Genomic DNA, 17,770 nt, shown 5'->3' on the forward strand with positions numbered 1-17,770 from the left:
GAGGGCCAAACAGTATATAAAGCCAGAGTAAAAGTAATCCATACAACTCCAGTGGTTAAATCCATGTCTTCAGAAGCAATATGATAGGTGTGGGTGAGAAACAGATAAATATTAAAGTCCTTTTTTACTATAAATTCTCCCCCCTGCCAGTAGGTGTCAATATGCAGGAAGAATGCAAATCGCAGAATACAAAAGAGTAGGTGGAAGTGAAAGTGGAGATTTATAGTAAAAAAGGACTTAAATATTGATGTTTCTCACCCACACCTATCATATTGCTTCTAAAGACTTATATTTAACCACTGGAGTCTTATGAATTACTTTTATGCTGCCTTTATATGCTTTTTGGACCATCACAGTTCTGGCCACCATTCACTTGCATTGTAGGGACCTACATTTTTTCTAAAAATCTTCGTTTGTGTTCAGCAGAAGAAAGAAAGTCATACACATCTGGGATGGCATGAGGGTAAGTAAATGATGAGAGAATTGTAATTTTTTTTGGTGAACTATCCCTTTAATTCAAGCAGAATTATAGTTTTACTGTGTATGTCCTTATCCTTCAATGGCTTCATAGTTGAGATTTAAGCATTTCATTTTTTTATGTGCGATTGGTGTGGAAACATCTGGATTTGACCAGTTTCCATTCTGCTTTGAGATATTAATAAACCTATATGCTGTATTAGAGAGGTAGCTTTGATCGTAGTGTAAACTGTGAACTTGCCCTTTGCAGAACCAATAAGAAGGTCAATAAGCCGTTTTCAGTATTTACATAGCATTTGAAAGCATTCGGTAATCGTTTTGCAAACGTTCCTTGCTGGACTTGAGGGGTCAGTAGAAGTCAATGTAGTTTGGATAAAGTGTCCTTAATGTCTTTCTTATCACTGCCGCTCCCATTTTCCCTGCCCACCTGCATTGTCTTGTTTAACACAGGTTCAGTACCTCTTTTCTAAGTACAATTTTAAGCAATTTTGTCCCATAAAGTGTAGCTAAAACACAAACATTTTGGTGTATGGCTCCAAACATCTAATGACCCATTTTATGGTTCTTTGATCTGCATTTTTGGTGACACTGTTGTAGCCAATGCTCAGGGCCATTGCATAAATTCTGTTTTCCCCCATTGTTTTATCTATTCATTTCTCATTATTCTTTTTCAATTTCAGTCAATACATTCCTTGCCAGTGACTTTATGATTATGCCTTAACTGCTTATGCTATACTGTATATGTTTGACTTTCTTAAACTTTAGCAGAGAGTTCTGTGCAATTTGTTTTATTTTTGATTGTGTGTTAACCAGACTTAATTCATATTGTAGAAGAACAAAAACTGTGTTCTTCCAATTTCATACCACTGCCACAGTAAAACAATGACTATAATTTCACTGAAACTTTCCATTCCTGGGATAGATGTTTTTTGTTTTGTTTTTTTCCTTCAGTGAAAGTTCTGTATCATGCAATGGCATGTTGGTAAAAGACGACGAGAAATTTATCCAAAATAAATGACAGCCTTTTACTATGCAAAATGTACAGTTCTGCATGCTAATGCTTTACCTCCGTCTGCAACTTAATTGCTTCAAATGGAGTTCAGATGGAATTGTATTATTTGTGCGGGACAGTTTTTGAGAGAAATGCAAACCTGCATGCATAATATTCAATTTTGCATCACCCGATTTAAGAAACACTATATGTTTTTTTGGTAAATAGATGCGTAACAAGGAGTAATTTAAGTTCTTTAAGTTTTCATTTGTAAAATAAATTTGAATGTAAATGACAGTGTGTTGACAGTTCCTGTTGTTGTTTTGATTTCTATTTTTTCTCTTAAAGAACTCTAAGAATTCTTAATATTTCATATATGTGTTATTTTATATTCAATATAATCAAAATCCTTTATATTCTCTATATAATATATAATATGTATTAACATATATAATTTAAATTCTCGAAATCATATTGCCTAAGAATCGGTGGCAATATGTGAATAGGATTTCACACTGTATGCATTTGACCTGCTTTCAGTCAATCATTATTTATAACCATTTAAGTAATGTAATTGTCATAAGGCAGTGACAATATCTTTTCATAATGTAACAGGACATTTACAGTAAATGTAGAGCATCCTCTCCCACTGCAAAGATATTGTAGCTTCTTGTAGCGCCATCTTCTGGGCTGGCTGTGCATGATCACTACATTTGGACACAACTTCTCAATTCTTATTATTACTATTTTCCACAGTTTAGAATAATAGTACAATCATCAAAACATTTCAACAACACAGATGGAAGTACTAACTATATTATATTTTAGCTTCTTCAAAGTAGCCAGCCTTTGTCTAGATTAAAGCTCTGAACATGCTGAGCATTCTCTCAGCCTACTTATTAAACAGTATTGAATGAGTTCCCTTGTATGCTGGATACTTGTTAGCTACTTTTAATTTACTATTTGGTCCAACTTATCCATTACATTTGTTTAAATAATAATAATCAATTTAGTATTATAAAGAAATTCATACATAGGCACAATTATAATTTTTTTATAAAAACTATTTTTAAGCATTTAAGCTTAGTTGTTTTTTTAAATTCTCCTCAAAATAGATATTCAGTCAAGTGTGGTCAAACATTTGTCTGGTTGTGTATTAAACTGGCAAGAGTTGCACACTTATGTACTTACAGCACTTTATGCCTTTAACCCTCCTATTGCGTTCAGAATCTGCATACACCAATTTACATTTGCGGGTCAATTTTGACCAGGTGGAATTCAAGCTTATTCATAACCCAATGGTTTTCATCTAAAACTATATTGTAAGTCATTAAGTTCTTAACTGTTCATACATGTAAAAAGATTTATATTTTTGCCATGTAAACTGACAAATATAAAAGTTATTAATATGTAAAAAAAATAAAATAAAAAAATAAAAAAATAATAAAATGTAGAAATTCTTTGACATTTCTTAAAATACATTAACTACAGCAAAGCCAGTGTGATACATGTGAAGACATCTTTTTTTTATCAACATTTCTGTTAAATGTTTTCTAAATATAACATAATATACAATTTATATTAACATCTAATGTGAGAATTACTATTAATTTGAATTAATTTCCTATTACTCATAACTGCTCAATACAATTTGGTGGTCAAAAGTTATGAAACCAACATATTCTTTTTCAACTAAATATTATCAAAACAACTATACAACTCAAGTTTACAACATTAATACTTCTTTACTGTGTTTTTAAGCAAAATCTATTCTATTTGCTTGCATGAACTGCCGAATGTTGATGCGTCAGTATGCTACAAACTGGTTCGTCATCAGATGGCTGCAGAGTAAAATGTGGACAATTTCCTCTTTCAAGCCCTATATAGACTAAAGTGTGCATGAACTTTTGCTTTCGCCAGACCCCTTTAGACAGTAGTATCTTTGATTTAGTTTCTTTGTTATGTTTGTTTCATCTGTCATGTCTGTTTTGTACAGGAATGTGTGTGTGTGTGTGTGACTGTGTTACTGTATTTGTATGTCTGTGCTTGTTTGTAAACTAGATGCAGTCCCAGTGAGAGACAAAAAAGTGAGAGAGTATGGGAAAGAGGCTGTAAGTGAAGTGTTTATAAGAAAAAATTAATTAATAGATGTACAAAAAAATCTACATAATATTATGTGGAAGCCACAATTGATGCCCAGGTCAAAATTGACCCACAAACACAAAAGATGTCAAAATAAATAAATTAATAATAATAAAAATGAAAAAAAAAACAGTCTTATTAAAAAATCAGAAAATAAAGTGTATTATGTGTTTTATGTAGTATTTAAAAATTATTATCTACCTCTCCCGGGTCAAAAATGACCTGAATGCAATAGGAGGGTTAAAACACAATCAGAATTTGCCAAAAAAATTTACCTTTTATAATGACCATTTCTACCAGTTATGACCATCACTCCTTATCAAATCTCCTTATATAACATTGAATTGAAATATAAAATTGTGTTTTCGTAAGGTGTAGGAATGGCTTGACATTCAAAAATTCCAGATTCGTACATGGATTGTTTTTTTTTTTTTTTTTTTTGGACAGTCTGTGTTCAGATTAAAGGTTGCCTGGCTTTGTTGCCCCAACAGGTTCTGAATGAGCTTCTGGCTCTTTTGAGGTACTGGACTTGTGCACCTTTTCACTCTGGGCCCGGTTCTGTTTCTCCCTTTCCAGAGCCTTTTCCATCTCTGTGTAATAGTCCAGGGCTTTCCGCACTGGGTCAATGATATGTTGCTGTAAGGTTACAATTAAGAGTTAGAAGTAAGTAGTAAGAGAATATCTGTTTAAATAATATGGCAAAAATTGGCATGTATCTCCTCCAGGGCTTCAAAAGAGATCTCAACAATGTCTCAAACTGCTCTCAGATTTGCCAAGATACAATATATGTCAATCAATAGATATTCAGTATGAACTAAAAGCATTCTCATCAAATTCTTCCAAGCTCAACTTATCTGTGCTATTGTCAAAATTAGTCTAATTTGAGCTACAATAGAGCAACTTCTGAGCAATAACATTTTCCTCTGGGGACTTCCTCACCTCAAGACAGGGGAACAGGTTGGCCAGTTCGATAAAGAGAGGAAAAAGAACAAAGCGGATGAAGCCAGTCTGAGAAGAGGGTTTGGTCACTTTGTCTCGATCCATGAACGGGGTGACAGGGAGACCCTCCAACTTCTCCATGTCACTCTAGACAAAGATTTCTGAACTTTATATAACATAACATACAGTAAAAGCACAAGATAATGTTGTTTATTATTAAAAAGATAAACTATAAGAAGGCATGACACTGGGAGAGGTTTGAAAATTATACAAAGTACAAAAAAACAATCAAATGTTAGAGATGGTGTGAGTTGTTTTTAGGATGTCACCTGGTTAAAGAACTCCTGCAACAGACAATCCAACCATGGCTCTGCCACATCCATTGGTCGCGCCTCATTGGAGATGTCACTTACTTTAATCATGATCATCATCAACTGCAAAAAAAATAAAAAATCAGCCAGACAGTAAGTGCCTTAAAGTGTGCTGTGATCCAATAACAGCTCATTAAGACTGACAGCTGAATGCATCATGCAAAAACAGCAAACTAGCCTAAAGTTAATACATATAATTTCTTGATGGCATTTGAACAGGTCAGGAAAATTACTAAAATGCTTTTAAAAATAAAATGTCTGTTTTTTTACATTTAACATGCCCAAACACAACCACAATAATACGCCATTGTGGGTGGTTGTCAGGGAACTGCTATGCTGTTGCTAGGGTGATCTGGGTGGTTGCTAGTATTTTGCTAGGTGGTTTCTAGTCTGATCACTTAGAAAAGCAATAGCACAGTTTAATACTTATGGTTAGGGGTTTGTTTAAATCCCAAGAAGACCAACTGTAATAGTGATGCTTGCCTCAGCCCACCCCAAAAACGAAAAATGAAAGATCACTTTCGTGTTTTAATCTTTCTCCAAAATAAATTTGAAAAAATGAATTCAAGGCAACAAGTACTTTTACAAATATTTTGATTTGAATTTCAAAAGAGTGCCTTGATTTCAAATATTTGAAAGGAAGGGCACTATTTAAAATTTAAATCAAAATATTTGTAAAAGTACTTTTTTGCCTTGAAAATATCTTAGAAAATGTTTGAAAATAATGATTAAGATGTGTACATATTTATTCAAGGTGTATATTATTATTTATTAAGATACCATTTTCAAAATACCACTTAAGATACAATGTTTGAAAATAATGATTAAGATGTATAAACATATGTCATTATTTTCAAACATACTGTTAAGGCAAAAAGTACTAAATTTTTAAAACAGGGCCTTTATTACAAATATTTGAAAAGAGGGGCACTTTTTTAAAATTCAAATCAAAATATTTGTAAAAGTACTTTTTTGCCTTAAAAATATGTTGGAAAATGTTTGAAAATAATGATTAAGATGTTTACACTAACATGAATTCAAGGTGTAAGGAAAATATGACTTGATATTTTATGGTTTTAAAAATAATGTTTCATGTCATTAAATTATTTTTTATTTTTTTGTTAGAAATAGTAATATATATATATATATTTCTAGGGCATTCTTATATATAATTGACCCAAATACAAATCTTAACCAAGAGGCAAAGAGTTATACGTATCATCCTTACCACATCCCTGTGATCCTTGTTGCTGAAGTCAAACACTGGAAGAATGGTTTTGAACTTGTTGAGGATCTCAGTGTGTCTGGTCATATCAGTAGCAAGAATACACCTGAAGAGATAAGTATGGCAGTTTTGACTTAGTATTTGGCATGATAAAGATATGTTTTTTAAGGGTATAGAAGAGTAAACACTATACTTAATTATGCCTTCTCTTATTCTTTTGAATTGCTCTGTTGACAGGTTTCGGAAAATGTTGCTTTCAGTCTGAAAAAGAATTAAAATGACACCTTGACGATCTTTGGTTACACTTTTTCTATTGTTATGCAAAAATGTTCTATTAATTTAGATTACATTTTCATTTCCTGAAGGAAATAACAGTGCTTGGCAGTAAGGCAGCAAAAGAAAAAGTTTTATGTAAGGTTAGGGGTTTCAGGCCTTTGTAAATCATATGCACAACCAAGAAAAGCCATACCTTTTCAAGGATTTCAAAGGCTACAGCACAGTGGTGATTTTCCAATGGGGAGATGTCATTGTACCTCAAAGCAAGCTCAGTGCGTGCATTAATCTGAAATGGGACATAGCTCCATCAGTGTGTGCTGTTTAATATTCAACAGAGCAGAGCCTAAGAAAACATCCATCTCACCTGGTAGGCATTGTTGTAGCCAGTGTGATCCAGATCGTGACACACGGCTGAGGTCAGCATGATGAGAAGGTCTATACTGTCGATCTTGCTCCTGAGATCTGTTAACCATATCAGCCCATACATCTGATGAAACAGAAGAGCCACAAACTTTTGTGGTTTTTACATAACAAGGTCAGTAGGTGTGACCGGGGTTAGTTGTCACACTTTTTACTCCATGAAATATTTCTCAGGGCGGGTTTATTTTTGAGAGTCAATTTCTAAATAGGCACATACCTTAAAATCTTGGCTACAAAAAATATTTTGAACAGTTCCACCATCATTGCCCAGGATGAAAGAAACAGTTAATTGAAAATACAACACAATAGCGCGGTATGTTGCTACACTATATGGGGTAAGTTGTCACAATGGAACATGCCATTAAAGCAATTATGAAACACAAAACAATTCATAAAACGGCAAAAATGTAACAAACAAAAATATCAAACCACTGTTTTGGATAACAAATATTGTAGTTAATAAACTGCATAAATGTATAACATTCAAACATGTGAGAACTTGCCATAATAAAATTGACAAGTTGCCCCGACATAACATTTATGATAAATACCCTTTTCCTGAGAACACTATTTCACAGTGTTTTGTGGAACCTACTGTACCTTCATTATATAGTTTACACTTGTATTAATGTAACCCAGTGCAGTTTTACTGTGTTCACTTGTTTTCCCAACAGCTATAGCAAAAATGTGATGATATTGAAATTTAAAGTGATAATTCACTCAAATTATAATTTTCTCATCATTTACTCACTTTCATGCCATCCCAGATGTGTATGACTTTCTTTCTTCTGCTGCACACAAACAGGGATTTTTAGAAGTATATTTCAGCTCTGTAGGTCCATACAATGCAAGTGAATGGTGGCCAGAAATTTTAAGCTCCAAAAATCACATAAAGGCAGCATAGAAGTAATCTATAAAATTTCAGTGGTTTACTCCATGTCTTCTGAAGCAATGCAATCACTTTGGGTGATAAACAGATCAATATGTCAATCCTTTTTTTACACGAAATCTCCACATTCAATTTCACTTTCAGAATGTGAAAATAAAAGTGGAGATTTGTAGTAAAAAAGGACTTAAATATTGACCTGTTTCTCACCCACACCTATTATATTGTTTCTGAAGACAATGATTTAACTACTGGAGTCATATGGAGTACTTTCATGCTGCCTTTATGTGATTTTTGGAGTTTGAAATGTCTGGCCACCATTCATTTGCATTGTATGGACCTACAGAGCTGAGATAGTGTGAAGGAAAGAATTCATAAAAATTATTCTAATTTAAGTGGGTTTTAAAATAGGTGTTTTAAACCAACATTCAAACCCACTGCTAGAGAAAACAAACATTTCTGTAATTGGACTTTTGACTCAAAACTTTACTTAGACATACTGTAAATTTTGTGACAACCTCCCTGTGTGATCTTCCCAACAAATATGCGTGGAAAGGTTCGTTGTACTCCCGACTGACCTTAAACCTTCAGTGGCATTCAAAAACATTCATGAACAACCCCTCATATACTATGATTTCTCTTTTTGTGGCTTCTGTAAACCATAACTACCCATTAGACATTTAATGGGACAAATACAGTAAAATGACAATTACTGTTTTGGCAGGAGTACTATAAGTAAAATGATGGTTGTCTGGGGCATGATATTTATAAATCCAGCAGATGGAGAATTGCCTATTTGGAGTGTTTGGGAGAAATCATAACGCTGGGCCTGATTCCACACACCATCTGAGTGACACAGAAGCAGTGCTTGAAGTTGTGAAATGGGATGTTATTGTAGCGTCTGTACACCTCATACAGAAACTGCTGCAGCACATCTAGCTCAATATTGAAGGTGGAGATGAATTCCAGGTCCGTGTACATCACCTGAAGTAGCACCATAAACTCAGCATCCTCCCATTGCCTACAACAGGACAGAAACATTATTTGTGATGAATAAAATTGGTCATACATTGCCATAGTATAGGAACATGTTGAATTATAAAGTCAGTGGTGATACCACAAGGAGCAGCCTGTATGATGGTTTTGCACCTGCAACCTTTTGGTTACAAGCCCAGATCTTCACATAGGAAAGAAAAATCACAAAAGTGATCTTTTAAATATATCAGTTGTTTCTCCTATACAGAAATGAGATTAAACCGAGATCAAATGGAGACTTTTGCTTAGTAAATTCTCAGATTTTCTCCTCAGATTTGCCAAGACACCAAAGTCTGCAATCGTCAGAGATTTCAATATGAATCGTTTCTCATCAAATTCTTTCAAAACCAAATTATCTGTCCATGCAATCCATACACAATCTAATCCCAATAAATAATCTATCAAATAAATAAATAAATAAATAGAAACATAATTTTTTTTGTCCATCTCACAGATAATTTTATCTCCTGCACAAATTTGTTCCCTGATGAAACAAACAATGGTTCCTTTCCTTTTAACCCCTCAAGAGAAACCATATCTTGTTGTATTAATCTGAAAAGCCTGGTTTTAACAACTCCACTTGGAAGACTATTGCATTAATGAACATGGATCTCCAGCCCTTTGCTCACAAGAATAGCTTTTGATTTGTAAACCTCGGGCAGGACCATTGATATTGATATGAGGCCCTCGGGCAGATGAAAGGACTAATCTCCTCCGTGTTCTTTATGCTTATTTTAGAAGTGCTGTACTTTGCTTCCGTAACAGTTTCCTATTTGTATATGGCAGGTGCAGGACTTTGATGTGGTAACAACAATTGTGAAGATACCACATTTTCCATTTATTTCCAAAAACAAGTCATATCTGAGTTTAATAATTGGGTAGTTGTTGCGTAATGTGTCCATGGACTTTTTAAATCTAAATTAATATTATAGGTTCAATTTATATTAAAGGGATAGTTCACTCAAAAATGAAAATTCTCTCATCATTTACTCACCCTCATGCCATCCCAGATGTGTATGACTTTCTTTCTTCTGCAGAACACAATGAAAGTTTTTTGGAAGTCTATTTCAGCTCTGTAGGTCCACACAATGCAGGTGAAATGTGACCAAAATTTTGAAGCTCTAAAAAACACATAAAGGCAGCATGAAGGTAATTCATAAGACTTCAGTTGTTTAATCCATGTCTTCTGAAGCGATCTAATGGATTTTGGGTGAGAACTGTACACTGTACATCTGGCCATTGCAGTCTCTAGGCACGATCATTATTTCAAGCTCGATTACACTTCCTAGAGTCTGATGCATGCGCAGAGCACTAGATGGTGCTAGGAAGTATAATCAAGCTGAAAATCATGATAGCCTAGGAGACTGCTGATGTCAAGATTTATAGTGAAAAATGTGTTATATTTTGGTCTGTTCTCACCCATAATCGACTGGATCGCTTCAGAAGACATTGATTAAACCACTGGAGTCTTATGGATTAATTTATTCTGCCTTTACGTAGTTTTGGAGCTTCAAAGTTTTGGTCACCATTCACTTGCATTCTAAGGACCAACAGAGCTGAAATATTCTTCTAAAAATCTCAGTTTGTGTTCAGCAGAAGAAAGAAAGTCATACACATCTGGGATGGCAATTTTCATTTTTGGGTGAATTATTCCTTCAATGTGTAAGCGAAAGGGTTAAGCATTAAGCAGTTTCATTTTTAAATGGTCCTGCAGTGTGAAAAATATATTTTTTTTAAAGAACAAATATCCCATGTAGTCTCTCAATTAATAATTTAATATAAAATTAGCCTAAATAAAATTCAATATAAAATTAACAAAATGCTCTTTTACTGTAAAATTTAGGCAAACAATTTAGCAGGTTTTGCAATGAACAAATCAAATTTCCAAAAGTATTTTTTATATCAACTACCAAATTTACAAGAAACTGATGTTATAGCCTGTTACAAATGGTGAAAATAAGAAGGAAAAGAAAAGTCATAAAATGTTTTGTGCCTATGTATATTTGGCGTTTCATGTTTTGTTAACAAATATTTAGAAAACTTACCAGTTATCAAACGTTGGCTTCTTAAGATACTGTCTTACCTCTTCAGAAACTTCTAGAGAACTATTCAGAATAAAAAGGTTTTAAATTAATACACTGCAGAAAATAAATACTGTAGTGATTCTGGTATGGCAGTTCAAAGACTTTGATGTCATTATATTATCCACGTTTTTAAAACCAAGGTAACTAAAATTGAATTATTTTATTGTTTTATATTTGATTCAGATAAAGTATTGAATAAAATTGCATCCTTGCTGAAAAGACCAGCATAGACCAGCATGTTGGTCCAGACTGGCTTAGTGGTTATTGCTGGTCTAGCTGGTGAACCAGCACAGCCATACAAACTTAGTTGGTGAAGCTGGTTGACAAAAGACATGTTGTTAGTTATGAAGCCTTGTGGGGATACCAGCACACCAGCATCCCACACTGGGGAGCAGCATTCAATATGCTGATAACCAGTAATGCAGGTCTTTTCAGCAAGTATATTGAACCCTTTCATGTAACAGACAGGAATGTCACCTCATTTGGATGAACTTTTCCCTGACATGCTCGCACTCTTCTTGGGCCTTGCGTAGGGTTCTTTTATGGTAGAAAGGAGAGGGCTTGTGGGTGCTTTCAGACATGTCCTTAAACAGTCCCAGCCAGCTCAGGTGCTCAACACTCTACAGAAAAAGACATGATGCTAAGGGCTGGAATTCCACATGCACACTTGGATAATCTTTGTTTGCTTTGAGTTTATGGATGTGGAAGACAGATAGTTAAAGGAATATTCCGGGTTCAATACAAGTTTAGCTCAATCAACAGCATTTTTTGCATAATATTGATTACCACAAAAATTTATTTTGACTTGTCCCTCCTTTTCTTTAAAAAAAAAAATGAAAAAAAAAAAAAAGAAAAAATCTGGGTTCCAGTGAGGCATTTACAATGGAAGTGAATGGGACCAATCCGTAAACGTTAAAATGCTCACTGTTTCAAAAGTATAGCAACACAATGTAAACAATATGCATGTTAACATGATTTTAATGTAATAAAATCACTTACTAAACTTTACTATGTACAGTTCTAGCCGATTTTACAACTTTATTGCCACGACGATGTAATGTCAACACCCTAAAACCCTAAAATGACTAAATTATTTCGATTTAAACAACTTTACAGCTTAAATAATACATGAGTTTCAACACAAGAATTAATGTATGTGCTTTTATAAAATTATAAACTTCACATTCCTGTCTTTAAATCCTCAAAAAATTTACCTCATTAACTTCCATTGTAAGTGCCTCACTGTTACTTCAATATTTCAGTTACTTCAGAATATTCCTTTAACTTAAATGTCTTTTTTACACAAAAAAAAAGAAAAAAAAAACATTAAAAAAAACTCTAAACATTTCTCTAAAACTCCAATTTTAAATTAAAATACTATAAATGTTACATCTTCAAATACCAAAAATACAAAGCAAGGATAAATCTTTAGACGCTATGTGCGGAAAGAGAAATAAAGGTTTGTTTAGCATCCTCTTACAAGAACATACTGTTGTGGTACTATGGTACATTGGCCATGTTAAATATAACACCATGGTACATTTATATATGGTACTAAATAAGTGCAATATTCATATACCATGGTATTTACATGGCAATCTAAGGTACATGTCCAAAAAAACAGTACAACCAGGATATTTTTTTGTTCTTATTGTCATTGTATCATGGATGCCAACAGAGATTTTCTTTTGTATCAGTGAATGAATCTCAAACACAGTGCAATGGCTATACCTCTAGCTTCTCTCTGAATGACTCCACTTGTCTCTTCATCTCATATACAATAGATGGAGTCTCTGCTGCTTCAGAGAGAATTCTTTTTTCCAGGCTTTGTAACCTGATCAAAAGACAATTACACAGTGAAAGAAGGCAATTTTTCCTCCAAGGCATTTCATTTCACTCATTTATATATTGAATTGTGGAGTAAACTGAAAGCCACTTAGGCAAACAATTTGAAAAGTTTATGGGAAACATTACATTTAAAATGTGTAATTTCTGTCACCAAACTGAAAAATAATGGCTGTTTTCAAACAGGTCACCCATGCATTAACCCATTTTAATTTTTACATTTTAACATAAAACCTAAACATTTCTAAAGTAGTGATTGATATGCCTCTGAAAGCTGCTAAAAGTGTACATTTTCAATATGTCTCAACATTGCCTACCTTTTCTCCATAGAGGAAAGGTCGAATCCTAGAGCAACAGCCAGCTCTGCACCTGAAAGATTGCAAAACTGTGGAGTTCAACATTCTCCTAATATATTTGTTTGATGTAATCAGTGTTGGGTAAGTAACTAAAAAGTAATCCACTACAAATTACTGACTACTTCTCTCTAATTCAAATCTGATTACTTTACTGATTACTTTACTTTTAAGTTACTGTCTAAAACCATTTTTTTCCCCTATCATAATGTCTATTTTCTCCTTGTTCATTGTCACACACCCTTCAGCTGTCACAGAAATGCAAACCGACATAAATATGAACATGAACATATGAATTCGCATTTGAATTGTATTACACATTAATAATATTTTTTTAGAAATATTTATAACCCATGTACTTAAAAGTAATTACTTTCATTGAAAGTCAGTAACTGTAATCTGATTATATAAAATATAATGCGATACACTACTTCTTATGCCTAAAAGTAATTATATTACAGTAACTAATTACTGTGTAATCCAATGACACCCAACACTGTTCATAATACAGGCAAGAGAAAATGATGTTTACTCAATAGTTCAACAATACATTAACTAAAGGCCAATGATGTCTGTTAGCTGGCCCATGTGCTTTGGTAGAGAATACCTAGTAGCTCACTGTTGCAGTCTGCAGCTACCACTTCCAGTTTATAGCAGGATTGAGGAGTGTTGGGGACCAGCTGAGGGGAAATATTAATGATACTGCCTTTAGTATTATAAAGCTTTAAGATGTCATGAGGTCCCGCCTCTGCTGCTGCTCGGAAAAGGTCTGTAATGTAAACACACACACAAAATATCACCACATCATCATAATTCTTATCTACAGATCTAAGGTATGTTTTAAGGAATAGTTCACCCAAAAATGAAAATTCTGTGTATTCTTTACATAAAGCTATTGTATGTCTTCAGAAGACCTAGAATGTCGCTTAGACCACTTTTACACTATTTTCTATTGTGGTTTTTGTCATTTTGGATCTTGACAGCCCCAGTCCTCTGTCACTTCATTATATGCAAAAGAGTGAACAGAATATTCCTCAAAAATGACCTTTTGTGTTCCACAGAAGACAAAACACAGGTTCAGAACAACACGATTAAATGATGACAGAATTTTCCACATTTCTGAAAACAAATTTATGAGCCATAAATACTAAAGATGCACTCTGTAATTTTTTCCTCATTTAAAAGAAATTAATAGTCATTTTGTAATATATGTCTAAAATCATGACCACTCATTTGAGATGATGAGTTCAGTCATATCAGTAACCTTATAAAAGCTCTTTTATACTACATGTAGCAGGTGCACCTCATGGAGGCAGCCATGTTAGCATCACATGACCAGGCGAATACTAGTCGCTTAATTTCAATAACTGCCCTGTTATTGGACACTTTCATTCTTTGATTAAATTAATCCTGGTTTTCTGTGCATAGTAAAGTTCTACAATGGCACTGGTAACAGAAAACTACTGTATTTGAATGATGCAGCATCCATGCCACTAGGTGTAAGTGTAAGCCACACTTCAACATATTTATAAAAAAAAAAAAAAAAAAATATATATATATATATATATATATATTACTGAGTGTACCTTTAAAGACTAAGTATGGAGACTTCATAATGTCTTGCAGTTAACAGGCTTCAATGTAAGTGAAGTGAAATGCTTGTCATTTGAAGACTGACTGACTGTCAGCACCACCTGTGGCTCAAGCTGTGATGTATGATGTTCTATTTGTTTGTGAGTCAAAAGCTGTGAAATAGGCACAACCAGTCAATTTGGGGGGAAAAGATATATAAAAAGCCCACTAGAGCTCAACTGGATACCTATATCACTTGGGACCTATACAACTGAATAGAAGTCTCAATAACATAAAAAATAAAAAATCCTTAATTAACAAATAAATAAACAATCCTCTAAGTAGCATCCCTTATGGTGTATTAGCTATTCAGGTCAACAAAAGCTCTTCATGTGGGCTGGCGGTAATTGAGAGGACCTGATTAAAGAAGCCCGGCTGTTGTCACTGCCCTCCAGAATGAGAAAGGTCCTTAAGCTTGTTTTCAGCCAAATGAAAGCAAATGAGGGCCAATTTGGGCATAACAAATCTCCTTTTCATTGAAAAATCTTATTTGATGTTGCAGTGCATGAATTAATTTAGCTGCCATTCATAGCAGAGAGACTGTTTATCTGTATAAATGATATCTCTCTAAAATTTCCTGATATTTAAAATAAATATAAATATTATTATTGTTGGTTTCCATACACATCTAATACTGTAGCTAACAAATTTTATAAGCTGTAAAGTTGTTAATTGAAAAACAAAGCAACATTAATCTCATATTATGACACTGACTATACAATACTTTTGCTTGACATATGAGCATTATATTTCAGTGTATGCCATGAAGTACAACACACCAAATCTAAGTAAAAAAAATAATACATTTTACTTAATTTTTTAATTTTAACCTAAAATAAATTTAATGTTTTTGTTGGTGTTTAAATAGTTATAAAGTTCTGCAACTTCTGTAATCACTAGAAAGAATAGATAACTTGAGACAAGAGCATTTGAATAAATTCTTACCTTTAACATCTTGTGCAGGGCAGTCAATGGGAAACTCTGCTTGTTCTGGTCTTCCATTCACAGTGAAATAAATAATTTTAGTTGCCATGTCAGGTAATGCTCTGTTGCACTCTCACTTTTGCTGAATGATGTGTTCACAATGTTACATCAATGATACAGCCTACCATTCCAAAACTCCGCCCCCTTTTACAACCCATCACTATGGGTCCACCCCATCTTTTTCAATGAATGCAACAGTTATATGCTGAATAAGTTATTTATTCTGTGCCATTATTATTATTTTTTTAAAATAATATCAGTTTGCTTATGAATAGCTATATTTAATATATTACTTATATAATAAAAAATTAATGCAACAAACAGTTGAAAAAATTATTTATTCTGTGCCATTGATATTTTTAAAATAATCTCAGTATGCTTATGAATAGTTATATTTAATATATTACTTTAAAAAAAATTAAAAAAATTCCTTCACATTTTAAAATCAAACGATGTATGCATTTAAATTATTTAAAAATGGAGTTTAAAATGATGATTTAAATATAACGCGACATTCTACAATTGATAATCTATTTTTAAATTAACTGAATGTAAAATGTAAATATATTTTTATTGTCCCAAAGAGAAATTTGTCAGTTGTGGACTCTTATTTCAAATCATTATATAACTATGTGCAGTAAATAACAATTATACATAAAACATCTTTCACAATAGAAATGACAATATAAACATCATAAGAAAAATCATCAACTCATCAATAAATTGTAAACATCATAAAACAACAAATAGATAAAGCTTCTCAAAACATAGCAATTTTGCCTTTGCACTTTATTATTTAGTTTTTACATAAATGTATTTTTAATAGAACTATTGTTCTTAAAAGACAACTATAATATATACAGTTGAGTGCATAGGTTTGCATCCCCTTTTGTCTCATAAGTTTACACACACCTTTCAGAATATATGCAAATATAATATAATATAATATAATATAATATAATATAATATAATATAATATACTGGAAATAGAAGAGACTTTTAAACAAACAATGTAGTTATGACTTTTAAATTATACATTTTACTTTTATATTAAAATTAACTAAAGTGAAAAAATTTGAAATATGTAATAGGAAAATTAAGAGAAGCAATAAAGAAAGTGGAAAAATGGTCATATAAATGGGGGTTTAAGCTGTCAATGAGTAAGTCCTGCTAGATGATATTTACAAATAAGCAAAATATTGATGTTGAGAAGCTGACAATATATGAGAAGCCAATGGAGAGGGTGTCTGAGTTCAAGTGCTTAGGACTATGGCTAGATGATAAAAACACATGGAAAGTGCATATTAAACATATAGAATCAAAATGCAAGAAAGTAATAAATTTACTAAGAGCAGTGGCTGGATATGATTGGGGGGCTGATAAGCAGTCACTAATTGATATATACAGAGCTATTACGAGATCAACAATTGATTATGGATGTATAGCCTATGGAGCAGCAGCTAAGACAATACTACTAAATATAGACAGATTACAGTATAGAGCTCTACGGCTCTGTATTGGAGCATAAAGTCAACCCCCATTAATGCTGTTCTAATAGAAGCTGGTGAAATACCATTGGAGCTCAGAAGAGAAAAATCATCACTTACATACTGGATTAGGTTAAAAGGATGTGGAGAAGAAAACCCCACAAAAATAACAATTCAGAACTGCTGGGAATATGGCAAATTTAAGAGAAGTGGATTTGGATGGACATCGAAAGGAAGAGCTAGAGAATATGGCTTGGAGTCTATAGAGTTCACTAGGACTTCCCCAATTAGTATTATTATGGAGTGGTGGTGGTGTAGTGGACAAAAGCACTGAACTGGTAAGCAGAAGGTTGTAGGTTTGATCCCCACAGCCTCCACCATTGTGTCCAAGTGCAAGGCACTTAACTCCAGGTTGCTCCTGGGGGACTGTCCCTGTAATAAGGGCACTGTAAGTTGCTTTGGATAAAAGTGTCTGCCAAATACAAAAATGTAAATGTTAGTAATATTCCACCGACTTTATCCAGCAACAGAAATAGATATTAATATATTAGAGAAGAAAAGAGAATGGCAAATGAATGAAGTGGATAACAAAGCAAGTTTATATGTAAGAAGTAAGTATTTCA

General features: G+C 33.2%; 1 protein-coding gene across 1 annotated transcript; it reads right to left on the minus strand.

The window, feature by feature from the left end:
• Nucleotides 1-4,069: 4,069 nt before the first annotated feature.
• LOC127447593 (high affinity cGMP-specific 3',5'-cyclic phosphodiesterase 9A-like) lies at nucleotides 4,070-15,709 on the minus strand. The gene is made up of 14 exons (XM_051709536.1): nucleotides 15,622-15,709; nucleotides 13,652-13,813; nucleotides 13,009-13,060; nucleotides 12,578-12,680; nucleotides 11,324-11,466; nucleotides 10,808-10,867; nucleotides 8,571-8,748; nucleotides 6,786-6,908; nucleotides 6,615-6,707; nucleotides 6,339-6,406; nucleotides 6,149-6,251; nucleotides 4,879-4,983; nucleotides 4,550-4,696; nucleotides 4,070-4,246 (listed from the first exon to the last, which is right to left on the minus strand). Exons 1-14 carry the CDS (start codon nucleotides 15,707-15,709, stop codon nucleotides 4,070-4,072), a joined length of 1,602 nt encoding a protein of 533 aa, XP_051565496.1.
• Between the last annotated feature and the right edge of the window lie 2,061 nt (nucleotides 15,710-17,770).

The sequence above is a fragment of the Myxocyprinus asiaticus genome, chromosome 10 (assembly GCF_019703515.2).
Source record: "Myxocyprinus asiaticus isolate MX2 ecotype Aquarium Trade chromosome 10, UBuf_Myxa_2, whole genome shotgun sequence".
Classification (NCBI taxonomy): Eukaryota; Metazoa; Chordata; class Actinopteri; order Cypriniformes; family Catostomidae; genus Myxocyprinus; species Myxocyprinus asiaticus.